Raw genomic sequence first — 27,815 nt, 5'->3', positions numbered from 1 at the left:
GGGGAAGCGCTGCTCCCTACCGCAACGTTGCCCCGAGCCTCGTGCAGGCAATGCAGAGCCAGCTCCGCGTTCAGCCCTCCCCTGGCTCTGCCGCTGGAAGAGGCCATCTTCAGCAGGTTTGAAACTACAAAGGCAAGAAAAAACACCAACGAGTCAGGTTTTCCTCAAAGAAGGAGAAAAGATGCCACAGGAGATGGATGGGAAATGGAGGAAGGGCAGAAAACAGACCAGAAACCAGAAAAGGCCCAGAAAAAAGGCCCATATTCCAACTATTGCCACAGGAAGAGCAGCTTTTGGAGCGGGATCTCCAGAGAGAAACTCCTCCCTGGCCGCAGATGAGGTGGGACCGCCAAACCCCCCCTTTTCTCATGGAAGATGCTCCCGAGAGCACCATCGGTTCTTATTTAGCCACTTTCCTCCCCAAAATTAGCCATCTCCTTCCCTCGAACGCTACGGGGCCAAGAAAAGACGGGAGAGAACCCAAACGCCCTATCAAGTAACTCTGAAAAGGTGGAATTTGCCCCTTTCCCAGAAGAAAAGCCTGAAGACAAACCTTTCTCCTGCGGCTCGGGGTTGCTTTCCATGTCACCCCAGGGCTTCCAGACAAGGGAGGCTCGGTCTTCTTCCTCTTCCACGCATGACCTGTCCCGTAGGGCAGGGAGCTCCGCTTGGAACTGGTCCCTGACATTGATGCGGCTGAAAGGAGGAGGAAGAGGAGGGTGAGGAAGGCACGTCGGGAATGGATACGGCGCAACAAACGCTTCAGAAGAGGAAAAACGTGGTGAGTTGGGGCAAAACCGCTCCCTATTTCCCAGCAAAACATCACTCAGTCTTCCGCCACCAACTTCCACCGCCCCTTCCCACCCCCAGCGTTACCCTTCGGCCACTGGAGGCTTTTTGGGCCCCATCGGGCAGGACAATTTGGGGGTTTCCCCAAAAAACCAATCCAACTGCTGAATGTCACTCTCCAGAGCGGTAGGAAGCTGCCACAGCCACGGCCAGCGAGCGACCGCCGCCTCGGAATGTTGTGTGGAACGCGGGAGGCCGGCAACGGGCTGTGACGTCAGCAAAACCAGTGCTTTACTGGGACAGCACTGGGCGTTTGGGGGGGTTTCTGGCCCATATGGGGTACCCTCCACCCAAAAACACGCTGTGGAGAAGGGGCTGAGCGACACCCACCCCCACCCCCAGTTCCCTCCTCCCGTTTTCCCAGGGGTCGCCCTCAATTCCGATGGCTGAACGTGGATTTTTGCCTCATCCTCCATCGAAAAAACCCCAAAATCCTGGATGTTCTGCCCAAAAAATCTGACAAAACCACGCTGGGGATAAAAATCTTTCCGCCAAGACCCTCCTTTAGCCTTCCTTGCCCTCCTCCTCCTCACACACCACTCCATCCCCCACAAAATTTCCCTCTTCTCGGGGAAATCATGGCTCTGGAGATGGACCCTCCGGCTACCACTTCACCCCTGCGGCTGCCCCGGGGCAGAAGGCGGGGATTGAGCCATTTGGGGCTTTTCTAGAAGCAAAAGGAGCAAAGCGAAACCCCGGGGGCCCTTTCCATCCCTCCTCCCCCAATCCCCAGGGAGAAATCCCCTCCTTTTTACTCTTTCCAGCTTTTTTAGGAAGCAAAAGCAGAGCCGGGGCCTGTGGGCTCAACTCCTCAGCTCCCAGTAACTCCAGGTGGCAAAATCAGTCAGCAGAAGCGGAGCCCAGTAGGGAAACTGGGATGGAGTGGGCGGCTGCACCCCGGACACGCCGGTTTGGGTCCAACCACCACCTCTTTTTAATGCTTGGATTCAGTTTTGAACCTCAAACTCGTACCATAAAAACCAGGCGGTGGCTTTAGGAGGAGCTCCAGCTGCTCCCTGTCAACACCCGGGTTTCCACCGCAGTCATTGATCCCCCAGGAAGGGGGAGAATGTTTGAATTTAGGAATTCTCTGGCAGAAAATGGCTCCAAATGGGTGGAGTTGCTCCATTTAATGACAGCCGGCTGGATTCCTTTCCAGTTCTCCTGAGAACAAGAGCTGGGGAGCCGACAGTTCTGGCTCCGAGGATGTGACAGAATGGAAACCAGCCTTGTGGTGGACCCCAACCCTCAGAGGTTTTGGTCCCTGCTCTCCAAAAAAGATGTGGAGAGGGTGGGGAGGGTCCGGAGAAGGCCCACCAAGATGACAAAGGACTGGGAAGCCTGTCTGAGGAAAAGCTGAGAGAACCTTGTGTGTTCAGCCTTGAGAAAAGAAAACTTAGGGGAGACCTTATCACCACATTCCAGTATTTAAACGGTAGGTACAAAGAAGATTCTTACAAGGGATCACATGGAGAAGAACTGGGGTAGTGGTGGGTGCAAGTTACTCCTGGGAGACTCTAGCTGGACACGAGGAGAATTGTCACACTGAGAACACTCAGCCATTGCAATAATCTCCCCAGGGAAGTGGTGGATGCCCCAACATTGGACAATTTGAAGATTCAGCTTCACCAGGGCGCTGGGCCACCTTGTCTAGAGCAGGCTTTTGCCAAGTAAGTTTGGAACAGATTGTCCTTGAGGTCTCTTCCGACCTGGGTTTCCATGATTCTTCCATCCTCTGGGGAATTTGAGGGGTGGCAAATCCTCCCTGGCTGGAAAGCTCAGGGATCTCCAGGTGCATCCATGAACCTGTAAGATCCTTCTCCGCCCCTTTAGGTAGAGCCGGGGCAGGGAGGTGCATAAGCTTGAGGTCTGGTTTTGAGGTCCAAGCTTGGAGACCTCAAGTGAATGGACAAAACCTCACCTTCCCTCTCTCCAACCCAAGAGATAATTCTTTGAGTCCCAGGTAACTTTCACCCCAAAAGCCACCTGACCCACAACCTCCCATCCACAGATGACCAGAGCCCTGGCAGTTATTTATTCACGTGAGAGCAAAAGCCACCTCTCCTGCAGATTGCGTGTGGCCTTCAGAAACATCATTAACAAATCCTTACCAGTGGACTGACATACAAAAATAGGAATAACAGGTTTATCGTTGCAAAAAAGAAGGGTTTTGATTGCACGTTTCATGGTAGCCCAGCCACAGATCCACGCCTGGTCCCCTTAGCTTCACATCAGGAAACTACCCCCCAGGAAAACCGGCCCCATGGGAGGGGATGGTGAAGAAAACCTGTGCCATCCTGAGGAGCTCCGAGTGGCTGCAGGAGCTGCCGAAGAACCACAACCATTTCTGGTTGATCTGTAGGGCCCCAAATTCGCTGATGCTCCTGCAGGTGGCAAAAATGGCCAAAGCACTTAATGTCATCCACCATGACCCCGTGGGCCACCAGGTATTTGATGGACCCCTTCTTCTCCACCCATATCAGCGCTGCCCAGAGCTCCATCCACTGGAAAAGGAAAAGTTCCTCAAAGGGCCCCATCCGAGCATCCTGGTTGTTGAGGAACACCCCGTAGATGTTCTGGATGTGTCAGTAGAAGGTCTCACACTCTCCCAGCCTCCCAGCCGCCCACTGCTCTGCCGGCAGCTCCTTCACCCACAGCAAAATGAAGCCGTGGGCTTTGCGCAACAGGAGGGTGCGACGGATGGAAGAGAGGACAGCCAGAACCTCACAGGGCGAGTTGTCCTCCCTCACCAATGTCCTGAGGTGCGTGTCAAAGAGGGCCACCTGCGAAGCCATGTGCTGGAGGTAGATCTCACTGAAATTGTCCTCGAAAAATGTCCGGATGGTGAAGGGGGGGTAGCTGAGGTAGAGAAAGAAGGACTTCAAGGCTGGGATGACCTGGAGCAAGCGGGTGATGATCGGCAGCAGGAGCAACCAGAACATCCTGGAGCAGCCACCGGTGCTCCCGTTTGGCAAATTCCAGGAAGTCCTGGAGCGGTTCAGTGCAGATGGCGTAAACCGAGACGTAGGAGTAGATCTTCCAGAGCAGGGACTGCAGGTCCACATCCAGGCAGTCCATCCTGGATGCAGTAGCTGAGAAGCTGCATGGAGCAGTCGGTAGTGATGAAGACACCTTCCAGGAGATCCCCCAAGCCAGACGCCTCAACTGGACCTTGGGTGCAGCACCCCAGTCCCCCAGCATGGTGTTGGGGCCCACAACAGCTACACAGCTTTGCCACAGCCCGTGACTCTCCAAGGCCACCCATGCCAACATGGTGGCCCCAGGGGCCAGTCCACTTGGTGGGGGGTCCATGTTGTGGACGTTGTCTACCTGGTCTTTGGTAAGGCCTTTCACACCTTCCCCCACAGCATTCTCCTGGAGTAGCTGGCGAATCATGGCATAGACAAGTGTACTCTTCACTGGGTAAAAAACTGCCTGGATGGCCGTGCCCAGAGAGTTGTAATTAATGGGGTGAAATCCAGTTGGTGGCCGGTCACCAGTGGTGTCCCTCAGGGCTCAGTTTTGGGGCCAGTCTTGCTTAATATCTTTATTGATGATCTAGATAAGGGGATTGAGTGCACCCTCAGCAAGTTTGCAGATGACACCAAACTAGGTGGGAGTGTTGATCTGCTGGAGGGTCAGCAGGCTCTACAGAGGCACCTGGACAGGTTGGATCAATGGGCCAAGGCCAACGGGATGAGGTTCAATAAGGCCAAGTGCCGGGTCCTGCATTTCAGTCACAACAAGCCCAGGCAACGCTACAGGCTCGGGGAAGAGTGGCTGGAAGGCTGCCCAGCAGAAAAGGACCTGAGCGTGCTGGTGGACAGCCGGCTTAACGTGAGCCAGCCGTGTGCCCAGGTGGCCAAGAAGGCCAATGGCATCCTGGCCTCTATCAGAAATAACGTGGCCAGCAGGAGTAGGGCAGTGATGGTGCCTTTGTACTGGGCACTGGTGAGGCCTCACCTCGAGTGCTGTGTTCCATTATGAGCCCCTCACTACAGGAATGACATTGAGCTGCTGGAGCGTGTCCAGAGGAGAGCCACCAAGCTGGTGAGGGGTCTGAAGAACAAGTCATAAGAGGAGAGGCTGAGGGAACTGAGCATGCTTAGTTTGGAGAAGAGGAGGCTGAGGGGAGACCTCATTGCCCTCTACAACTCCCTGAAAGGAGGGTGTAGAGAGGTGTGTGTTGGCATCTTCTCCTGAGGGAATAGTGACAGGACCAGAGGAAATGGTCTGAAGTTGGGGCAGGGGAGGTTTAGATTGGATATTAGGAAGAATGACTTTACTGAGAGAGTGGTCAGGCACTGGAACAGCCTGCCCAGGGAGGTGGTGGAGTCACCATCCCTGGAGGCATTTAAGAAACGTGTAGACATGACTCTTCAGGGCATGGTCTAGTGCCCGAGATTGTTGGTTTGTGTCTGTTTGTGCGTGGGGTGTTATGTTTTTTTGTGGTTGGACTCGATGATCTCAAATGTCCATTCCAACCATGAAGATTCTGTGATTCTTTATGTTGATGGTCCTGCTCTGCACCCCACCCCGCTTCCAGTCCAAACAGATCTGGATGGGGAAGGTTGTCCCCTCTTCACCGGCACCCAGGGCCACCCCACAACGGGGGACGCCGTCCAGCGGGTCCACCCCCGGGTGCGAGGGGAAGGGTGTCAGCGCCTCATCCAGCCTGGACTCCATCTTGGTTTGCGAGCCCAAGACGCCGAAGACGGGGTCGGGAGTTTTGGGCGAGCCAGGCGAGGGCTCGCAGTAGTCCTGGAGCACGGTGAAGGCCACGGGGGCTGTCGGTGACAGTGGTGGCATGGAAGGGCAGGGAGGAAGCCACCCGCCCCCTTGGCCATGGAGACGTCACCCAAGATGTTCCTCTTCTGTTTCATGGTCTGGACGTGGGCCTCCAGGTGGAGGGAGACCTTGTTGGCCACCGAGATATAGGTGCCCTCCTGGCACAGCAAGGGGGAAAGAATGAAAATAGTAGGAAACGAAGAAAAGAAGGAAAACAGGAGGAAAAGAAAGAAAATAGGAGGAAAAGAAGGAAAATGGGAAGGAGGGGGGAGAAGAAGGAAAGGGAGAAGGAAAGAAAGAAAGAAGGGGGAAAGAAAGAAAATAGGTGGGAAGTAAGGAAAATGGGAAGAAAGAAAAAAAACAAGGGGAAAAAAGGAAGGAAAGGAGAAAAGAAAGAAGGAAAGAGGGGAAAGGAAGGAAAGAAGTGGAAAGAAAATAGGAGGAAAAAGGGAAAATGGGAGAAGAGAAGGAAGGAATGGGGAAAATAGGGGAAAAGGAAGGAAAGAAGAGGGAAAAGAAAGAAAATAAGAGGAAAAAAGGAATATGAGGGGAAAAAAACAAAATGGGAAAAGAAGGAAGGAAAGGGGGAAGAAAAGGGGGGGAAGTAAAGGAGAAGGAAAAGAAGGAAAGATGGGGAAAAGAAGGAAAAGGGGGGAGAAGGAAAGAAAGGGGTAGGAAAATAGGGGGAAAAGAAAGAAAGGAGGGTAGAAGGAAAGAATGAGGGAAAAGAAGGAAAATGGGGGGGAAGGAAAATAGGGAAGGAAAAGAAGGGGGGGAGAAGAAAAATAGGGAGGGGGAAAAAGTGGGGAAGAAGAAGAGAATGGGGGAAAAGAAGGAAAATGGGGGGGAAGGAAAATAGGGAGGGAAAATGGGGGGGAGAAGAAAAATAGGAAGAGGAAAAAGGGGGATAAAAGTAAAATATGGAAGGATAGAGAGGAGCAAAGGGGGTGGGGGGGGACGACGACACCCCTCTGCAGCACCCACGGTGGGGGGGACATCCCCTGCTGCACCCACGGGGGGGGGGGGGGCACCCCGTGTAGCACCCACGGGTGCGGGGGGAACACGTCTTGTGGCACCCAGGGGTGGGGGGGAGGGACCGAGGGGGCACCCATGGGTGGGGGGGGATGACTCTCCGTGTAACACCCACGGGGGGGGGGGGATATACCCCCCCTGCAGCCCCCAGGAGGAGGGGATGGCACCTATGGGGGGGGGGGACGGACACCCCCTGCAGCACCCACGGTGGGGGGGAGAGGGGGACACGACATCCACGGGGGGGGGGGGTCGACACCCGCTTGAACCCCCCACCCCACGGAGCGGGGGAGGACCCCCTGGGAGGGGACGTGTCCTTCTGGCCTGGCTCCCGCCCCTCCCGCCCTCCCATTGGCCGGTCGCGCTGTCACTCCCGCCCAAAGGGAGTTGGGGGGCGGGGTTCCCTCCGCTGGGGAAGGGGCGGGACGAGACGTGATTGACAGATCGTTCGTCCAATAGAAGGAGGGGGGCGTGTCCCGCTCGGCCCCACCCTCCGTACGGCGGCCGAAAGGGGCCGGGGGGGGAGGGGGCGATGGAAAAAGTGGGGTGCAAAAAGGGGGGGGGGGGCAAAATTTGGGGTTGAAACGGGGTGCACGGGGCGGGGGGGGGTCGGGGAGGGAGACGTTTGGGGGTGCAATGGGGGGGCATAGAATGGGGGCAGTGCACGAGGGGTGTGACAGTTTGGGGGTTCACGGGAGGGGCACAGTTTGGGGGTGCAGTGGGGAGAACAGGAGGAGGGGTGCACAGGGGGATGACAGTTTGGGGGTGCACAGGGGAGGTGGATGCAACAGAAAGGGGGTGCAATGGGGGGAGGGGGCACGGTTCTGGGGTGCGCCGGGGGGGCGTAGCCAGTTTGGGGGTGCAGTGGGGTGCACGGGGGGGAGGGGAGAGGTTTGGGGTGCAAAGGGAAGAGTGCGATGGGGGGGCCCAGTTTTGGGGGTGCACAGGGTGGGAGGGCACTGGAGCTTCCCATTTGGGGGGTGCACGGGGAGGGACAGTTTTGGGGTGCACAGGGTTGGGGCACACGGGGGGGGTGACACTTTGGGGGTGCATAGAGGGGTGAGAGAGTTTAGGGGTGCAGTAGGAGGTGGGGGCACGGGGGGGTAACAATTTTGGGGTACAGGTGCAGATATGCACATGGAGGGGCAATTTTGGGGTGCACAGGGTGGGGGCGCACGGAGGGGGTGACAGTTTCGGGGTGCACGGAGGGGTGGGATAGTTTAGGGGTGCAGAGGGTGGGGGCACACGGGGGGGTGACACTTTGGGGGTGTACGGAGGGGTGGGACAGTTCTGGGTTGCAATGGGCGGGGGAGTGCACAGTTTTGGGGTGCAGGGGGAGATATGCACATGGAGGGAGAGTTTTGGGGTGCAGAGGGTGGGGGCACACGGAGGGGGTGACATTTTCGGGGTGCCCGGAGGGGTGGGACAGTTTTGGGGTGCACAGGGTGGGGGCACACGGGGGGGGGGGGTGTGACACTTTGGGGGTGCACGGAGAGGTGGGACAGTTTTGGGGTGCAAAGGTGGGTTACAGTTTAGGGCCTTTCCCCTCCCCCCCCCGGCTTTAACCCTGTCCCCGCCGGTCCGGGCTGCGCAGGGTTAAGGCCTGTCCCTGCGCTGAGTGACGGCCGCGGTCGGGAGGGGGACACACACGGGGGGGGGACACACACGGCGGGGCCGGGCCCGGCCGCTCCGGCCCTTTGTGTCGGCGAGCGGGGAGCGGCGGGAGCCCAGGTCCGGGGGGGGATTGCAATTTTGGGGGGGGAGGGGGGTTCCTTTGCAAGGGTTGGGAGGCGGGGGTGTTGCATGAACGGGGGGGCTTTGCAAGGCTTGAGGGGGGGGGGGTATTTTCATGGTCGGGGGGGGCGGATTTGCACGCCCCAAGGGGGCATTGCTTGCTCGGGGGGGTATTACCAGACCGGGGGGGGGGTGTTTTTCATGCTCCGGAGGGGCTTTGCAACGCCGGGGGGGGGGGGCTTTTCATGGCCAGGGGGTTTTGCCTGGTCATGGGGCGGAGGGGGGGGGCATGTTGTATGGTCGGGGGGGACTTCGCAAGGCCGGAGGGGGGGATTTGCATCGTTCTAGGGGGTGTTGCATGGTCTGGGGGGGTAGGGGGGGCTTTCGATTGTCCGGGGGGTGTTGCAAGGCTGGGGGGGGTGGAGGGTGGGGCTGTTCATGGTCCGGGAGGCTTTTCAAGGCGGGAGGGGGCGATGGGGGGGCTCTATGGTCCTGGGGTGGAAGGGGGGGGAGTGCAAGGCCGAGGGGGGGCTTTTCATGGTCTGGGGGGTGCTTTGCGGGGTGGGAAATTGCATAGTCCGGGGGATGTTGCAAGAGCAGGGGGGCTTTGCAAGGCAGTGGTGGGGGGGACACGACATTGCATAGCCCTGGGGGGGGCTTTGCATGGCCCGGTGCGGGGGGAAGTGCATTAAATGGTCCGGAGGGGGTGTGCATGGGTGGGGGGCGTTTGCATAGTCCTGGGGGGTGTTGCATGGCGGGGGGGTTGTGTCTTTTCATGGCTGGGGGGCTTTGTAAGGCCAGGGGAGGCATTTCATGCCCAAGGGGGCTTTGCATGGTCCTGGGGGGCTTTGAATGGTCCTGAGGTGGGGGGGGGCAGTTGCATGGTTCTAGGGGTTGTTGTGTGGTGGGGAGGGGGCATTGTGTGGTCCGGGGGGGACATTGCAAGGCCGGGGGGGTCTTTGCATGGATGGTCCTGGAGTGGCGGGGGGGGGCAGTTGTATGGTCGGGGGGGTTTACATGGTCCTGGGGGCCTTTGCAAGGCCGAGGGGGGGTTGCACGATTCATGGAGGGGGGGTTGTATGGCGGGGGGGGATTGCGTGGTCCTGGGGGGGGTGTCTTTGCATGGTCTGGGGGAGGGGAGGTTGCAAGGCTCGGGGGGGCTTTGCAAGCTGCGGGGGGCACATTACATGGTCCTGGGGGGTTTGGGGTGGGGGGTGGGGGTCTGCAGAGCTGGGGGGGATTGAGGAAGTGGGGGGGATCTTTGACAAAGCCATGTCCTTCTCTCCCCCCTCCCTGCAGAGCCCGGCCCCTTGCCCCCAGCAGGAGACAGAGAGGTCCCCGATGTCCTCGGAGCGTGGCTACCGCCGTCCCCCGGCCCTTCGCCCACAGAAGGACACAAGGGTGGCCAAGGAGTCCCCGATGTCCTCGGAGCAGGGCCACCGCCATCCCCCAGCCCGCTGCCCACAGGAAGACACAGAGGGGTCCTTGGAGCAGGGCCACTGCCATTTCCCGGCCAAGAGGTCCCCAATGTCCTTGGAGCAGGGCCACCACCGTCCCTCAGTCCTTCATCCCCAGCAGGATGACACAGAGAGGTCCATGGTGTCCTCAGAGCGTGGCCACCACCATCCCCCAGCCCTTAACCTACAGGAGGAGGACACCGAGGGGTCCTCAGAGCGCAGCCACCGCCGGCCCCTGGCCCTTCGCCCCCAGCAGGATGACACCAAAGGGTCCCCAATGTCCTTGGAGCAGGGCCATTGCCGTCCCTCAGCCGAGAGGTCCCCGACATCCTCGGAGGGGGTGACCGAGCCTCTCCGTTGTCCCCGGGGCCGCCTGTGGGTACCTCCGTGCCACAGTGGGGGTGCCGGTACCGAGCTGCGGCGGTTGCGGTTCCGGCAGTTCCGTTACCAGGAGGCGTCGGGGCCACGGGACGTGTGGCGGCGGCTGCGGGAGCTGTCGCGGGGGTGGCTGCGCCCCGAGGTGCGGAGCAAGGAGCAGATCATGGAGCTGCTGGTGCTGGAGCAGTTCCTCAGCATCCTCCCCGAGGAGATCCAGAGCTGGGTCTGGGTGCGACACCCCCAGTCCTGCGCCCAAGCCGTGGCCTTGGCCGAGAAATTCCAGCTGGGAGGCGGGGAGGAAGGCGAGGGGGTGTGGGAGCAGCAGGTGAGGGCAAGGGGGGGGACACGGACACCCCCAAGCACCCAGTTCCCTTCCCCACTTACAGCCCCTGGGGGTCCCACCACCCAACTGCCCGCCCTCCCTTATAGCCCTTGGTGGTCCCACCACCCAACCCCCAGCCCCTTACTACCCCTGGGGGTCCCAGCACTCAACTGCCACCCTTTATAGCCCCTGGGGGGTTCCAGAACCCAACTGGCCCCCACCACAGACCTTGGGGGGTCTCAGGCACCCAATTCCCCCCCCCTCTTGCAGCCCCTGGGGGTCCCAGCACCCAACTGCCCCCCCTTACAGCCCCTGGGGGTCCCACCACCCAACTGCCCGCCCCTCCTTATAGCCCTTGGGGGTCCCACCACCCAACCCCCAGCCCCTTACCGCCCCTGGGGATCCCAGCACCCAACTGACCCCCACCACAGACCTTGGGGGGTCTCAGGCATGCAATTCCCCCCTTCTTGCAGCCCCTGGGGTTCCCACCACCCAACTGCCCCCTCCCCTTACAGCCCCTGGGGGTCGTAGCACCGAACTGCCCCCCCTCCTTATAGCTCCTGGGGGTCCTGGGCACCCAATTCCCCCCCCCCCCCCCCCTTACAGCCCCTGGGGAGTTCTGGGCACCCAGCACGCCCCCTTACAGCCCCTGGGGGTCCCGGGCACGCAAGCCATCCCCCCCGACTTTGGGGGTCCCAGGCACCCAACTCCCCTGCTTTTTCCATGGGTCCCACAGGTGACGGTTCGGGTGAAGGTGGAGGAGGTGGCCCCGGGGGACACTGAGGACCCTGAAGTGGTGGGGGACCCACTAAACCCCGTCTTGGAGTCCCCCCAGCTCCCCCCTGGGGCTGGCTGGAGAGAGGAGGTGGCCTGGGGCAAGGCTAAAGTTGTCCCTGAGGAAGAGGACCGACACCTGCAGGAACCAGGTATTGGGCTGAAGGAAGGAGATCTTCCACCACCCCCCAAAAAAGGAGGTGAAGAAGCTGCTGGGGGAGCTTGGAGGTGGTGGGGTGTCTCCTGCCATGGGCTTGGCTCCATCTGGTCCTCCCATGGTGTCACTGCTCCGATTGTGGCACCCAAAAAGGAGGAGATCGCACCCAAAAGTGGGGTTTATCACCCAAAAAGTGGGGGGGTTGCTCTTGGTGGAGGATGAGTGAGAACCAAGCAGCGGAAAGAACCAAAAATGATGTTCTGGCACTGAGGAAACTCTTGGGTTATTGAGAAAGAAAAAAGATGTTACCCCCAAGAAGGAGCCAGATGGGAGGCTCCTGCAGTGGTGGCACCATGTGGGACCTTGAGCCCCATTGGGGTGGGAGAAGAAAGGGCTCCTTGGGCTCCAAAGCAGAAGTGAAGCGAGAAGGGCTGAGATGCACAAGTTGTCCACGTCAGTGTGGGTAGATGGAGGATGGCCATCTCCTGAGTTGCAGAGAAGCTGGAGAAGAATGAAGATCTTGGAGTGAAGGTCATGAGCATCCATAGAGAGCTCTTGTCTTCCCCATTTGTCTTCTGAAAACCATGAACCCCAAAATCTTGTTCCTGTCCTCCAACATCAGCTCCTTTGTGACAATGGAAACGCTGCTTGAAAGAGTTCTGGTGTTTGGAGGGTGATGGTTGGAGTGCGGTGGGCTTCTTTCCAAGTCCTCCTGGGACCAGGAGGGACCAGCTGGGCCCCTCTGCTGAGGTGGCCTCATCATCATCCCTGTCCCAGCGTGGCCTGGTGGCCATCCATGGGTGGATTTGGTGTTTCACTCAATTGTGGGAGCTGAACCATCTCTGCCTTTGCTGGAGGAGATGGAGGGTGGTGGGCTCAGAGGACAAGGGTTGTGTCCTCCATTGAGAACCAACTCATGATGCATCTCTTCTCTCTCCTCCAGCAGGTCCCACCATGGTGAGCAGATACCCGGAGGTGTCCATTTTGCAACAGGAGGACCCCCCGTGCCCACCCAGCACCCTCCAGAGTGTCCCAATGGCTAGGACCCCCAGCCGGAGAGGGACCCACCGGCGACACATCCCACGGGATCCCACCACCATCCCACAACCCCTCACTCAAGCTCTGCCCAGCTCGATGGAGGACACCAGGAGCCTGGAGAAACCCTGGGTGAAACGGGAGCTGTCAGCACCAGGGAAGGACCGTCCGTACCCCTGCAGCGAGTGCGGCAAGAGCTTTGGCCGGTTGACCCACCTGAAGACCCACCAGCGGACCCACACGGGGGTGAAGCCCTATGCCTGCGGGGCTTGCGGCAAGAGCTTTGGCCACCTCTCCACCCTCACCACCCACCAGCGGCTCCACACGGGCGAGCGGCCGTACGCCTGCGGCTCCTGCGGCAAGACCTTCACCAACCCCTCAGACCTCAACAAGCACCAACGCTCGCACACGGGGGAGAGGCCCTACCCTTGCCCCGCCTGCGGCAAACGCTTCAGCCAACAGTCCAACCTCACCATGCACCGGCGCAGCCACACCGAGGAGCGGCCCTACCCTTGCGGCGCCTGCGGCAAGAGCTTCAAGTACTTGGCCGACCTGACAGTCCACCAGCGCTCGCACACGGGGGAGAGACCTTTCCCCTGTCCCCACTGCGGCAAGAGCTTCAGCAACAAGTCCTCCCTCGCCCGCCACACGCGGATCCACGCCCGGGCGGCCACCAGGGACAAGTGATGGGGTTCGGTGGTGGGGGGAGGAGGAGGAAGGTGGTAGGGGTTCATCCTGGTAGGGGAGGTAGGGATGGGTGACCACCATGGGGAACGGTTGAGATTGGGAGGGTGAGGTGGGAGCTGATGGCTGCCCCCAGTGGTCAGTGCCGGCTGCTGGAGATGGACTAGGCAACCTAGAGGAGATGCGACATGGATGACGGGGGATGATTGATGTCCCCCATGAGGCTGGTGGCTCCAGGACACAGCTCTCTGATCCCAGAGGAGATGCAGCGTGGTCGGCGGTGAAGACAAGCTGATGATCGATGTCCCTCATGAGTCTGGTGACTCTAGGACCTGATTCCCTGCTCCCAGAGGAGACGCCTCGTGGCTGGAGATGAAAACAAACTGACGACTGACATCCCCACCATGAGCCTGGTGGCTTCTTGGTCCCTCCCCCACCTCCTCGGGGCACGTCCACCTCCCCACCCTGGGGACACCCCGTCTTCTCTTCCACTCGGGCACCTCACCTTCTTTTCCCCCCTTTTTTATTGGTATTTATTCATCACAGCCAGCGCCGGCCTTAAATTTTGGAGACCCACCTACCTCACCGCCCGCATGCCCTGGGGCCCGACGTGGGCACGGGCCCTTGGTGGCTCCGCTTCCCTCCTCCCCCTGCACCCACCCCCCCCGACTTTTGCCCCCGACTTTTGCTGTAACAGTTTTAGCCACTTTTCTGCGCTGTTTTGTGGGGTTTTTTTTTATCTCGTGGCGTGGTGTCACGTGGGGGGCGTGGGGTTTGCGGGGCTGCGGCCGCCCAGCCCCGTGCTGCAGCATCGCAGCGTCACGGTGCCGGGCGCCGGGAGGTTTGCGCTGCAACGGGGCACTGCAGCTGCAGCGCTGCATTTCCGTTGCAGCACTGGGATCACGCTGCAGTGCTGCATTTCCATTGCAGCAGCGGGGTTGTGCTGCAGCGCTGCATTGCCATTGCGGTGTACCACTTGCGCTGCAGTGTGTTGCATGTGCATTGCAGATTAGCACATCTGCTGCAGCGTTGCATTTTGACTGCAGTGCCAGGACCGCACAGCAGTGTTGCATTTTGACTGCAGACCGCACTGCAGCGTTGCATTTGCAGTGCAGCGGACAACGTCCATTGCTGCATTGCGTTTCCGTCGCGGCACCAGGCATGCACCGCAGTGCGGCTCTCCGCATGCAGCACAGAGATTGCACTGCAGCACCTGCCCTGCGGCTGCAGGGAAATGTTTGCAACCCAGCCTGATGTGCTGCAGCACCTTGCTGCACAGTGCAGTGGTTGGAGCAGCTGCAGGGGTTGCAGTGCAGTCGCTGCAGCAGTGCCAGGGGTTGCAGTGCAGGGGCTGCAGCGGGTGCAGGGGTTGCAGGGGGTGCAGGGGCTGCGGGGGTTGCAGTGCAGCCCGTGTCCGTGCGCTGCTGGCAATGCGATGCCTTGCACGCAGCCCCCCCACTCCCCCACCCCCCGCCAGGCAATTTGGGGTCTCCTCAAATCTCTGCCCCTCCCAACCCTGGGGAGCACTTCAGCCATCGGGGGGGGCACCCCAAATTTTCTGGGATACCCCCCAGCCTTCCAAGACCCTGAACCCCCCAGACCCCCTGGACTCCCCTGGCTCTCAGGGATCCCCGCCCCCCCCAGAACCCTGGATCCCCCCCCAGATACCCCCAAAATCCTCTGCCCCCCCCACCCCCCCTGCCCCGCAACCTTCTGGACCCCCCCCAGCCCCCTGGACCTCTCACCAGGCCCCCACGACCCTCCCAAAGTCCTCCAGGACCCCCCTGGACCTCCCCACAACCCGCTGGATGCCCCCCCCCCCAGCCTTCTGGACACCCTTCCCCCCCAGATCTCCGGATCCCCCCCAAAGTCCTCCAGGACCCCCCAGGCATCCCCCATCAGTGAAATCTCCCCACCCCGTCCCGCTCCCCCCCAATCCCTCAGTGCCCGGTGGGCGGGGCGACTGCCCTACCCACCCCCCGATTGGTCGGCTCCAATGTCACTCCTGCCTTCCTTGGTGGGAAGGGGAGGGAAGAAGCAAGGAGGGAGGAGGGGGCTTTGGTCCACCATCATCCCCCTGAGATGGTGCCACCTCCATGACTGTCCTCCAAGGACACGGCCTCTGTCACCCCCTGAGATGGTGCCACCTCCATCAGCATCCCCAAAGGGCATGGCCTCCATCATCCCCCTGAGATGGTGCCACTTCCATCAGCATCCTCCAAGAACAAGGCCTCCACTGTCATGCGGAGATGGTGCCACCTCTATGACTGTCCTCCAAGGACAAAGCCTCCATTGCTGCCCTGAGAGGGTGCCACCTCCATCAGTGTCCTCCAAGGACAAAGCCTCCACTACCCCTGAGATGATGCCACCTCCATCAGCGTCCTCCAAGGACAAGGCCTCCACTGTTGCCCTGAGATGGTGCCACCTCCATCAATGTCCTCCAAGGACATGGCCTCCACCACTCCCCTGAGGTGCCTTTGCACCCCTTATTTTGGCTTTTTTCCCTCCTTCCTCACCCCTTTTCTTAGGAAATTCCTTTTTGGAAGCGGTCAAATGACCCACGCAGTTGAATTTTTTTTTTTCTCTGCATTTTTTTCATGAAACACAAGAGGAAAGGACTGAAAAAAACCCCACATTTTTCCACCTCCCGCATCGTTGCCACGTCGTCTCGGGGAGGGATGAAGGTTCTGCCAAGAAAACCAAAAATATGGAAGACAAAAACCAAAAAAATATGCATTTTTCTGCATTCCGAATTGCTGCCCATCCCATTTTGGGGTGAGATGGTAGTTATTTTGGGGAAAAAAAGGAGAAAAAGCAGATTGCAGGAAGCAGACCAGTGGATCCACCTCACCGTCCCCTACCCCTGGCATGGTGGGATGTCGGTGAGGGGCCAGCACTCCTTGACAGTGGCCCGGACCCCCACCACCGCCTGGCTGTGAGCCCACCCCGTCACGGCCACGTGGTGGGGACGAGCATCACCAAAATCCCGGGTGAGCTGCGCGGTGAAGGGGACGCGGACATCCAAGCGACGTCCCTCCAGGGACACCGTGCACGCCGTCCGGGCCTGGACCTCCTTCTCCACCACATGGGTATGGTCAACATACTTGCCTGTGCTGGCCCCGCCCACCCAGGGGATGCTGGTGACATTGGTGACCTCCCAGCCCATTTCATTGAAGACCAAGAGAGGGGCTTCCAAGCACCCGTGGATGGTGGTGAAGACCCTCTGGTCCATCTCCCAGTCATACTCCATCTCAGTGGCCTCCTCCAAGGTGACGCTTTTCCACACCCCTTGGCAGCCTTCATTCCTCACCGTGGTCTTCATCAGGGTGACATCCTCCTGGTGCTCCACTGCCCCACTCATGTTGTAGCGGACGTCGGAGATGGTGACATTGGCCGGGCCCTTCTTGACCACCAAGACTTGGTACCATTTGTACCAAACCTCCTCCCTGTCCACCACCACGAAGAGGGCCCTCTGCCCTTTGACCACCTTCCCCAAGCCATAGCGGTTCCTCCCAACAAAGACGTCGATGGAGGGACAACCCTCCACGGCATTTTCAGGCACACTGCCAAAGGATTCATCCACCCAATCCAGCGCCTCGAAGTCTCCTGCGTTGACCAACACCTGGAAGTCGTCAGTGCGCATCTCCTGTTCTCGGAAGGGGAAGAAGCAGAAGGGACCGCGGGTGGGGACGTAGGCACCCGTGTTGCAACCCAACATCGCCGTGGAGCAGACATACTCCAACCTCTTGGCGTAGCTGTTCCAGTTGGAGACAGCATCAGTGGGCAGGTGGCCTTTGAAAGCCACCCACTTCAGGTAGGAAGATGTCTCCTGGTCCCTCTTCCTCCGGAGAAAGCTCCAGTTGGGGGCTGCGGGGAGGAAACGGGGGAATTTTTGGTGAAACGAGACACCTCCCTCCATCCTGCCCCATGGAGCGATGTCCCTGTGGGGCCAAGGTTCTTGGACGCAACTTCCCACCACCAAACTGAGAAGAAGAGACATCTCAACCCACCCCTCAATTTTGTGGGGGAAAAAATAGGGGGGGGGCAAACCTGCTAAAAATCAGAAGACCAGAGACCTTCACACATTGGGGGACACGGGGATGGATGAGACCATGAACTGGATTTATCTTGGCAAGGTTTTGGGTAGTGGGGTGGGGGGGCTGCAGCAATGACCTCTGGGACAAGAGCCATGGGGCTGCCCCACACTGGACATGGCTGGGTCCAATTGGCTTCAAAATGGAACCATCGCTGGCCAAAGCTGAGGCCACCAGTGATGCTGGTGATTCCTCTGTGATAATATATTTAAGAAAGGCTAAAAAACCCTGAGAGAGGGAGAACATGGGAGAGAAACAACCCTGAGGACACCAAGATGGGTGAAGAAGGAGGGCAAGGAGATGCTCCAGGCACCAGAGAAGAGGGTTCCCCTCCAGCCCATGGAGAGCACACACTGGAGCAGATTCATCCTGAAGGACTGCAGCCCGTGGCGAGGAGTAAGTTAAACCTGAAGGACTCCAGCCCATGGGGAGTCCACGCTGGAGCAGGTTGGACCTGAAGGTCTCCAGCCCGTGGAGAGAAGCAAGTTCATTCTGAAGGTCTCCAGCCTGTGGAGAGGAGCAGGTTCATCCTGAAGGTCTCCAGCCCATGGGAAGGACCCACATCAGAGAAGTTCCTGAAGGACTGGATCCCGTTGGTCTTACAAACCGACCCCAGTCCCCACTCCCCTCCACCGCTCTGGGTGTGGGGGACGCTCGGGTCCTGCTCTGCTCTGGGGCGACCCCACCTGGAGAGATGCCTCCAGCCCTGGGGCCACCAACATCAGAAGGACAAGGAGCTGTTGGAGCTGGTCCAGAGGAGGCCATGGAGATGCTGGGAGGGCTGGAGCCCCTCTGCTGTGAGGAAAGGCTGAGAGAGTTGGGGGGTTCAGCCTGGAGAAGAGAAGGCTCCGGGGAGACCTTGGAGCCTCTTCTAGTCCCTAAAGGGGGGGGGGCTCCAGAAAAGCTGGGGAGGGACTCTGGATGAGGGAGGGGAGCCGTGGGAGGAGGGGGAAGGGTTTGCCACTGGAAGAGGGGAGATTGAGATGAGATGTGGGGAGGAAATGGTTTGCTGGGGGGGTGGTGAGAGCCTGGCCCAGGTTGCCCCGAGAAGCTGTGGCTGCCCCATCCCTGGAGGGGTTCCAGGCCAGGTTGGAGGGGGCTTGGAGGAGCCTGGTGTGGTGGGAGGTGTCCCTGCCCAGGGCAGGGGGTGGCACTGGGGGGGGGCTTTAAGGTGCCGTCCAACCCAAACCATTCTGTGATTCGATGAGAAGGGGAAGACTCAGGACTGAAGCTGAGACAGGGACGAAGGGGGAGGAGGAAGTGTGTGACCCACCCAGGGGGGGAGGTCTCCTTCCCACCGCTCCCACCACCCATGTTCCAGCAGCTCCGCTGCTTCCTCCAGGAAGAGGAAGGCAAGTGGCTGGGTGGGCAAGTGACAATCACCCAAGGTCAACCCTCCTGTAGTCCATGGGGGGGAAAGTCTCCTTCTCACCGCTCCCACCACGCACATTCCAGCAGCTCTGCTACTTCCTCCAGGAAGAGGAAGAGGAAGAGGAAGAGGAAGAGGAAGAGGAAGAGGAAGAGGAAGAGGAAGAGGAAGAGGAGGGCAAGCAGCTGGGTGGGCCAGTGACAGTCACACAAGGTTGACCCCCCCAGAGCTCACAACCCACCCAGGGGGGGAGGTCTCCTTCCCACCGCTCCCACCAGCCCCATTCCAGCAGCTCCACAGCTTCCTCCAGGAAGAGGAAGAAGAGGAACAGGAGGAAGAGGAAGAGGAAGAGGAAGAGGAAGAGGAAGAGGAAGAGGAAGAGGAAGAGGAAGAGGAAGGCAAGCGGCTGGGTGGGCCAGTGACAGTCACCCAGGTTTACCCCCCCGGAGCTCACAATTCACCTCAGGGGGAGGTCTCCTTCCCACTGCTCCCACTACCAACATTCCGGCAGCTCCGCTACTTCCTTCAGGAAGAGGAAGAGGAACAGGAGGACAAGCGGCTGGATGGGTGACAGTCACCAAAGGTTGACCCCCCCACAGAGTCCACGACTCACCTGGGGGGGGAGGTCTCTTTCCCACCTCTCCCACTACCAACATTCCAGCAGCTCCACTACTTCGTCCCTCGAGGAAGAGGAGGGCGGCGGCGAGGAAGAGGAAGAGCTGCAGGGAAGAACCGGGGGGGGGAGGCGTCACCCCTCCCAGCACCAATCCCGTGCCCGGGATTTGGGGCGTGGCCGTGTCCCCACGACCCTCTGCTTTTTGGGGTGAAATCCCGCCCGACCGGGAAATAAAATGGTTTTAATTTTTACCCAGGGAGAAGCTGGGAAACGCCCAGAATGTCCTTGTTTTTTAAAATTTTACCATATTTTAATTTATTTAAGTTTATAAATAATTCCTTTTCTTTTTAAAAATCATCCCTTTCCCCCACCCCTCCCCAAAATTGTTCCAAAAACCCACTAAATAACCCCAAAACACTGCTCCGCCACGTGCCATACCTTGCCTGTCGCCATCCCAACGGCCCCCTCCGGACGCTGCGATTGAAAATTATGTATTTTTAATTTTTAGAAAAAAAAACCAAAAAACATTAATTTCAGCACCATCTCGCTCTGGAGCGGCTCCCAGATCCTCCACGTTTTTGGGGTTAAACCCAACCATTTTGGGTCGGGTTGGATAGTTTTTACCCCCCGCCACGCTCCCTACCTCGCCTCCCGTTTTGATGGAAATCCCTTATTTTTTTGGGGTGTTTTCAGTCAGTTTTGGGTCAATTTTAGAGCGGAGCGGTGTTTTCCAGCGCGGCTCCGGGGACGCGCCAGCCCTGGGAAAGGTCAAAGTCTAAACGGGGAAAAGAACTGCAAATAAATGAAAAAAAAACACTAAAAAATAAAAGGGGAAGGAGGAGAATTATCGAAAATTTGGGATTTTTTCTGCTTTTGGCAGAAATTCAGCATTTTGATTTTTTTCAATCAGGAAAAACGCGTTATCGACACCCAAAAATCACCTGGGAGCGGCACAAAGCGCCCATCGTCAAGATGGATTTTTTCACCCCAAAAGCACCTAAAAACCAAAAACTCCTCAAAAACCGGGATGTTCAGGAAAAAAGCAAAAATCTTGATTTTTCCCTGCGCTGAAAAAACAAAAATCTTTCTTTTTTTTCCAAAAAGTCATTTCCATTTTCTGCTTCAAACCTGCAAATTCCAGCCAACTAAGAGTAAAAAAATCTAAAGAAAAAAAATCAACCAACTGACCCAAAATCCCCCCAAATGTGAAATTTGAGGATTCCCCCTCCCCCTCCCCCCCGAAAAGGGATATTTTTTGGTGAGGAAACGGCAATTTTGGGATTTTTTGCCCCAAAACGGGGGCGGTGGCTGCGGGTCCCGGGGGGGGGGTTGCTTTGTCATCGGCCCCAAAAATGCTGATTTTTAGGGCAGAAATGGGATGTTTGGCGGTTTGGGGGCAAAATGGGGCTCGGTGGGGGGAGGGACACAGGCGCAGCCCCCACTCCCCCCCCCCTCCCCAGTCCTCCCAGTCCGTTACTGGTTTCCACTGGGCCCCCCCAGGAAACAGCCGGGGGGAGGCAGCGGGTCCCAACATTCGGCCTTTATTTCCCCGGTTCAAGTGCCCCCGGGGGGGGGGGGCAAATACCCCAAAAGGGGGCAAATCCCCAACGGGGGGGGGGGGGGGGGAATGCAAATACCCCAAGAGGGGGCAAATAATGCAGAGGGGGCCAGAGATCTCGGGGGGGGAGCAAATACCCCCAGGAGGGGCAAAGAGTCCAAGGGGGGCCAAATACCCCAGAAGAGGGGGGCAAACACCCAAAGTGGGGGGCAAACACCCAAAGAGCGAGTCACTAACCCAGATAAAGGGGGAAAATACCCCCGGGGGGGGCAGCAAAGAGTCCAAGGGGGGGGGTGCAAATACCCCTGGGAGGGGGCAAATATACCTGCAGGGGGGGACACAAATACCTCAAGAAAGAGTCAATAACCCACACAAAGGGGGGGGAAATACCTCCAGGGAGGGTAAATACCCCAAGGGGGGGGAGAAATCCCAGAAGGGGGGGGCAAATACCCGAAGGGGGAGGGCAGAGATCCCAGAAGGGAGGGGTAAAGACCCCAGGGGGGCAGAAATCTCAGAAGGATGGGGCAAATACCCCAAGGGGGGCAGATATCCCCGAGGGGGGGCAAATACCCCTGGAGGGGGGGGGAAGCCCGGTAGTGTCTGAGCTGCCCCCCAGGGGTCTCCCTGCCCAGGGAGAGTTGGGCAGGGTCAAAGGTCACTGGGGGTGTGTGTCAGCCCCTGGGGTCAAAGGTCACGCAGGGGTCAGGGGCGGGGTCACTGTTGGCCAAGGTCAAAGGTGACAGCAGGTCAGAGGTCACCGCTGGGCTGTTCTGGGGTCACAGGTCACCATGGGGTCAACCCCGGTGTCGTGGAGGTCGACCCCGGAGTCACAGGTTGCCATGGGGTCAACCCCAGGGTCACAGGTCGAAGACGTCAACCTTGGGGTCATTGGTTGCCAAGGGGTCAACTCCAGGGTCCCAGAGGTCAACCCTGGGGTCAGAGGTCACCACGAAGTCAACATCGGGCTGTAGATCGAAGAGGTCAACCCCGGGGTCGTAGGTCACCATGGGGTCAACTCTGGAGCCGTGGAGGTCAACCCCAGGGTCGTAGGTCGCCATGGGGTCAACCCTGGGGTCATCGGTTGCCATGGGGTCAGCTCTGGGGTCACAGAGGTCAACCCTGGGGTCGTAGGTCACCGCGGGGTCAACACCAGGCCGTAGATCAAAGAGGTCAACCCCGGGGTCGTAGATCACCATGGGGTCAACCCCGGGGTCCTAGGTCACCACGGGGCCGTGGAGGTTCAACCCCGGGGTCGTAGGTCAAAGGGGTCACCCCCGGGGTGTCCCAGTAGCAGGGGGGGGGGGGGTCCCCCTCAGGGCGAGGGGTGGGAGGTCGGGGGTCAGGGGTCGGAGGTCGGGGGTCAGTCCCGGCGCAGGTTCTTCAGCCGTTCCTCCAGGTCGGCGTCGGCGTCGGCCAAAGCAGCCGCGGCCTCGGCCGCCCGCCCCTCCCCCGCCGCCAGAGACCCCCCCGGGGGGGGCAGGGCTAGGGGGGGGGGGGGGCAAAAGGCAAAGGTCAAGGGGGGGGGAGGGCCATCCTCTATTACCCTCCCCCCCCCAAAATACCCCCCGCAGGACCTTGAAATACCCCCCCAAAATGTCCCTAAATACCCTCTGTGCCCCCCAAAATGGCTCCCCCAGACCCACATCTACCCCCCATTTAACACCCCCCCCCCCCCCAGCCCACAAATACCCCCCCAGGGTCCCCAAATACCCCCCAGACCTCAAAATACCACCCCCAAAGTGCCCCCTCCCCCCCGAATGCCCCTCATGGCCCCAAAATGCCCCCACAGACCCTAAAATACCCCCCAGTGCCCCCCGAACTGCCCCCCCCCAGCCCCACATCTATCCCTCATTGCCCCCCCCCCCCCCCAGCCCACAAATACCCCCCCAGGGCTCCAATATGCCCCCCCCAGGGCCCTAAAATACCCCCTCAGACTCCCAAAATGCCCCCCAGGGCTCCCAAAAACCCCACAGACTCCCAAATGCCCCCCAGGGCCCTAAAATACCCCCCCAAGGCTCCAAAATGCCCCCCAGAGCACTAAAATACCCCCCAGACTCCCAAAATGCCCCCCAGGGCCCCCAAATACCCCCCCATGCCCCCCAAAGTGTTCCCCCCCAGACCCACATCTACCCCCCATTGACACCCCCTGGCCCACAAATACCCCCCCCAGGGCTCCAAAATGCCCCCCAGGGCCCTAAAATACCCCCTCAGACTCCCAAAATGGCCCCCCCAGCTCACAAATACCTCTCTGGCCTTCAAAATACCCCCTCAGGGCCCTAAAATACCCCCCAGACTCCAAAAAATGTCCCCCCAGGGCCCCCAAATACCCTCTGTGCCCCCCAAAGTGTCCCCCCCGTCCCACATCTTCCCCCCAAAATGCCCCCCCGCCCCACAAATACCCCCCAGCACCCCAAACATGCCCTCCCTACCCCCAAATTGCCACTCAGGGACCCCAAATACCCCTGTGTCCCCCCCAAAATTCCCCCCAGACCCACATCTACTCCCCATTGACCCCCCCAACTCCCAAATACCGCCTGTACCCCCAAAAGTGCCCCCCCCAAATGCCCCTCATGGCCCTAAAATGCCCCCCAGGACCCTAAAATACCCCCCGAGACTCCCAAAATGCCCCTGAGGGCCCCCAAATACCCCCCGTGCCCCACAAAGTGTGCCCCCAGACCCACATCTACCCCCCATTAACCCACCCCCGGCCCATAAATACCCCCCCAAGGCTCCAAAATGCCCCCCAGGGCCCTAAAATACCCTCCAGATTCCCCAAAATGCCCCCCCAGGGCCCCCAAATATCCCCCCAGGGCCCTAAAATACCCCCCAGACTCCCAAAATGTCCCCCCCAGCCCACAAATATCCCCTGGACCCTAAAATACCCCCCAGACTCCAAAAAATGCCCCCCCAGGGCCCCCAAATACCCTCCATGCCCCACAAAGTTTTCCCCTCCAGACCCACATCTACCCCCCATTGACCCCCCCTGGCCCCCAAAATACCCCTCTCACCCCAAAAAATGCCCCTCTCTGGCTCCCAAAATACCCCTTCTACCCCCAAAATTCCCCACAGAGCCCCTTAAATAACCCCAGAATTCCCCCCCCAGCCCCTGAATTACCACCCCTCTGCCCCCCAAATGCCCCCCCAGACCCGTATCTACCCCCCTATTGCCCCCCCCCCCCAGTTCCCCCCTCCACCCCCAAAATGCCCCCTGGCTCCCAAAATGCCCCCCAGGACCCCTTAAATACCCCCAAAATTCCCCTCAGAGCCCCTTAAATATCCCCAAAATGCCCCCCCTGGGTGTTTTTCTCCCTCCCAGCCCCCCTACCCCCCCCCGCCCCGATTTCCAAATTGCCGTCCCCCACCCCGTGCCCCCCAGCCCCACTCACTGGCCAGTTCGTCGGTGAGGTTCAGCCCCAGCTCGTCCAGCACTTGTGACACCACCGCATCACTGGGGGGGGACGGGGGGGGTCAGAGATCACACCGCCCCCCCCCTGCAGTGTCCCCTGACCCCCCTTCAGTGTCCCCAGTGTCCCCTGACCTGCTGTCCCCACCCAGGGTGTCCCCAACCTTCCCAGCATCCCATATCCCCCCCCCCCCCCCAGCTGCCACATCCCCTATGTGTCCCCCAACCCTCCCCAGTGTCCCCACGTGTCCCCTCCTGTCCCCACCTTCCCATCCCCTTGTGCCCCGTTGTGTCCCCATGTCCCCACCCCACCACGTCCCCCGTGACCCCCACACCACGGCCCCATTCCCCCATGTCCCTCCCTCATCCCCTTCTCCATGACCCCAATGTCCTCACCCCACCGTGTCCCCTGTCACCCATGTTCACGCCCCAAATGTCCTCCCCCCGTGTCCCATCCCACTGTGTCCTCCTTGTGTCCCCACCCCACCACGTCCCCTTCCCAAGTCTTCCTCCATGACCCTTGATGTTCTCCACCCCTCCGTGTCCCCATCCCACCGCGCCCTGCCCTGTGTCCCACCATGTCCCCATTCCATGTCCATTGTCTCCCCAAATCTACGTCCCATCGTGTCTCTCCTGTCCCCTGTCACCCACGTTCATGCCCCAAACGTGCCGCCATGTCCCACCCCACGGTTTTCTCCTTGTGTCCCCACTGTCCCCATCTCCCACATCCCCATCTCCTCTGTCCTTGTCCCACCACCTACTTCTTCCATGCGTCCCACCCACATTCTCCACCACATTGTCCCCGTCCCCACACCACCACATCTCCCCCCATGTGTCCCACCTCTCCTCTTCATCGTCCTCGTCCCCCATGGCGTCATCGATGGCGTCGTTCATCAGCTCCTCTTTCATGTCCATGATCTCCGCCTGCTTCTCAAACTCCATCATGATCTTCTGGATCTGGGGTAGCTTCAGCTGGGGGGGGACATAGGAACATGGCATGTGGCACACAGAGATGTGGGGACATCCCCATGGCTATGTTGGGCAGTTCATGGTGGCTACAGCCTTGGGGACATCCCCATGGCCATCTCAGGTGGTTTGTGGTGGCTAGAGGTCTTGGAGACGTCCCCATGGCCATTTCAGGTGGTTTGTGGTGGCTACAGGTCTTGGGGCCATCCTCACGGCCACTTTGCATGGTTTCTCATGGTCTTGGCCACATCCCCTGAGGCAGCTTATGGTTGCCACAGCCTCACAGACATCTTCATGGCCACCCCAAGAAGCTTGTGGTGGCCATGGCCACAGGGACATCCCCCTCAAGCAGCTGGTGGTAGCCATGGTCTTGGGGACATCTTCATGGGCAGCCCAGGGCAACCTCTGGCAGCCACGGCTTTGGGACTCTCCCATGGGGCAGCTTGTGGTGGCCACAATCTCAAGGACATCCCATCTCCATGGCCACCTCAGGGCAGGTCACAGCCTTGGGCATGTCCCCATGGGCACCCACCTGCCGGTTCATGGTGGCCATGGCCTTGGTGACGCCCTTCATGGCCTGGGCCATGGAGTTGTTGGACTTGAGGGTCTGGATCTTGAGGGACACAGCCTGGACGTTGGCCCTCATGGTGATGAACTTCTTCACGTAGCGCCGTGTCCGCACCAGGTCCTTCGCCATGATCTTCACCGCGTCCTGAAGGCCACAGGGAAAGGGGACATTGAGTGGCCACGATGTCCCTCAAGAGTCCAAGGAGATCTCCAGGGACCACTCTGTGTCCCTCAGGGCCCACCATGGTCCCCAGCATCATCTCAAAAGTTTCCTGGTCCCCTTGTCCCCACCATGGTCACCTGGGGACTTTTATGGTCCCCCCTCACTGTGTCCCCCTGGTCCTCTCCAAGCACCCATGTCCCTGCCATGTCCCCAAGTCCCCTCCACGGTCCCCAGGTCACCACTGGCATCCCCCAGTCCCACCACTGTCCCCCAGGTCCCCTCCACATCCCCTGGTTCCCCCCAAAGTGTCCCAATCCCCTTGATGTCCCCACCGGGGTTCCCTCCAAGAGACCTGGGTCCCTCCATGTCCCCATATCCCCTCTGCGTCCCCCTGTCCCCACCACAGTCCCTTAGTCCCCTCCGTGTCCCCATGTCCCCTCTCCAGTCTCCTGTCCCCACCTCGTCCCCTGTGCCCAGTGTCCCCTGGTCCCTTCTGCATCCCCATGTCCCCTCCATGTCCCCACGTCCCCACCACAGTCCCTTAGTCTCCACCATGTCCCCATGTCCCCTCTCCAGTCTCCTGTCCCCACCTTGTCCCCTGGTCCCCACCACAGTCCCTTGGTCCACTCCATGTCTCCATGTCCCCTCTCCAGTCTCCTGTCCCCACCACGTCCCCTGGTCCCAACAACGGTCCCTTGGAGCCCTCTTCATCCCCTGGTCCCTTCCATGTCCCCTTGTCCCCTCCGTATTCTCCCACCCCCTCTCTGCTCTCCTGCCGCCCTCCGTATCCCCCGCTGGTGTCCCCTCACCATCTGTCCCTGCTTGGCCATCTTCTTGATGTCGACGATGATCTTCTTCTCCTGGGCCTCCAGCTTCTGGCGCTCACGGTCCAGCTCCCGCATGGCGCGGGTCAGCGCCCGCTGGTTCTGCCGCAGCAGCTCCTCCGGCGTCTTCCGCCGCCCGAACAGCAGGTCCATGGTGACAGCGGCACTTGGGGACACGGCCCGGGGGGACACGGCCACCGGGGATGTGGGTGGGAGGGCATAGATGGTGGGGGGGTGTGGGGGACATAGGGACACGGTGAGACGTGCATATGGGGGACAAAGAGACATGGGGGGACACAGGGACATGGGGGGACACGGGGGCAGGGCGGGACAGGGGAACATGGTGGGACATGGACATGGGGGACACAGGGACATGGGACACGGGGACATGGGGGGACACGGGGGCAGGGCGGGACAGGGGAACATGGTGGGACATGGACATAGGGGACAAAGAGACATGGGGGGACACAGGGACATGGGGGGACACGGGGGCAGGGTGGGACAGGGGAACATGGTGGGACATGGGAGACACAGGGACATGGGGGGACACGGGGACAAGGGGGAACACAGGGACATGGTGCAACACAGATATGGGGGACACAGGACATGGTGGGACACGGGAACATGGTGGGACACGGATATGGGGGACACAGGAACAGGGTGAGACATGGACATGGGGGGACATGGGGGGACACGGGGGGACAGGGGGACAGGGGTACGCAGACACAGGGACATGGGGGGACAGATATGGGGACACAGAGACAGGGTGAGACAGATATGGGGACACAGGGACATGGGGGACATAGGGACATGGTGGGACATGCACATGGGGGACAAAGAGACATGGGGGGACACAGGGACATGGGGGGACATGGGGGCGGGGCGGGACAGGGGAACATGGTGGGACATGGGGACAAGGGGGAACATGGGGACATGGTGTGACAGATATGGGGGACACAGGGACATAGTGAGACAGATATGGGGACACAGGGACATGGGGGGACACAGGGACATGGGGAGACATGGATATAAGGGACAAAGGCACATG

General features: G+C 59.7%; 3 protein-coding genes across 3 annotated transcripts; 1 reads left to right on the top strand and 2 right to left on the bottom strand.

The window, feature by feature from the left end:
* Positions 1-9,705: 9,705 nt before the first annotated feature.
* On the top strand, positions 9,706-13,917 carry LOC141478916 (uncharacterized). Its single transcript, XM_074167857.1, has 3 exons — positions 9,706-10,560; positions 11,294-11,483; positions 12,432-13,917. Exons 1-3 carry the CDS (start codon positions 9,742-9,744, stop codon positions 13,208-13,210), a joined length of 1,788 nt encoding a protein of 595 aa, XP_074023958.1. The 5' UTR covers positions 9,706-9,741; the 3' UTR covers positions 13,211-13,917.
* A 2,147-nt stretch (positions 13,918-16,064) lies between these two features.
* Positions 16,065-19,739, bottom strand: LOC141478911 (natterin-4-like). The gene is made up of 3 exons (XM_074167854.1): positions 19,725-19,739; positions 19,284-19,389; positions 16,065-17,074 (listed from the first exon to the last, which is right to left on the bottom strand). Exons 1-3 carry the CDS (start codon positions 19,737-19,739, stop codon positions 16,065-16,067), a joined length of 1,131 nt encoding a protein of 376 aa, XP_074023955.1.
* Positions 19,740-20,812: 1,073 nt separating this feature from the next.
* LOC141478917 (charged multivesicular body protein 2a) lies at positions 20,813-26,929 on the bottom strand. Its single transcript, XM_074167858.1, has 5 exons — positions 26,753-26,929; positions 25,746-25,925; positions 25,089-25,219; positions 24,231-24,292; positions 20,813-22,326 (listed from the first exon to the last, which is right to left on the bottom strand). Exons 1-5 carry the CDS (start codon positions 26,918-26,920, stop codon positions 22,205-22,207), a joined length of 663 nt encoding a protein of 220 aa, XP_074023959.1. The 5' UTR covers positions 26,921-26,929; the 3' UTR covers positions 20,813-22,204.
* Between the last annotated feature and the right edge of the window lie 886 nt (positions 26,930-27,815).

This window comes from Numenius arquata, unplaced genomic scaffold (assembly GCF_964106895.1).
Source record: "Numenius arquata unplaced genomic scaffold, bNumArq3.hap1.1 HAP1_SCAFFOLD_126, whole genome shotgun sequence".
Taxonomy (NCBI): Eukaryota; Metazoa; Chordata; class Aves; order Charadriiformes; family Scolopacidae; genus Numenius; species Numenius arquata.
Note: the sequence above shows the minus strand (reverse complement) of the source record. Positions and strands in the feature narration are given on the sequence as shown.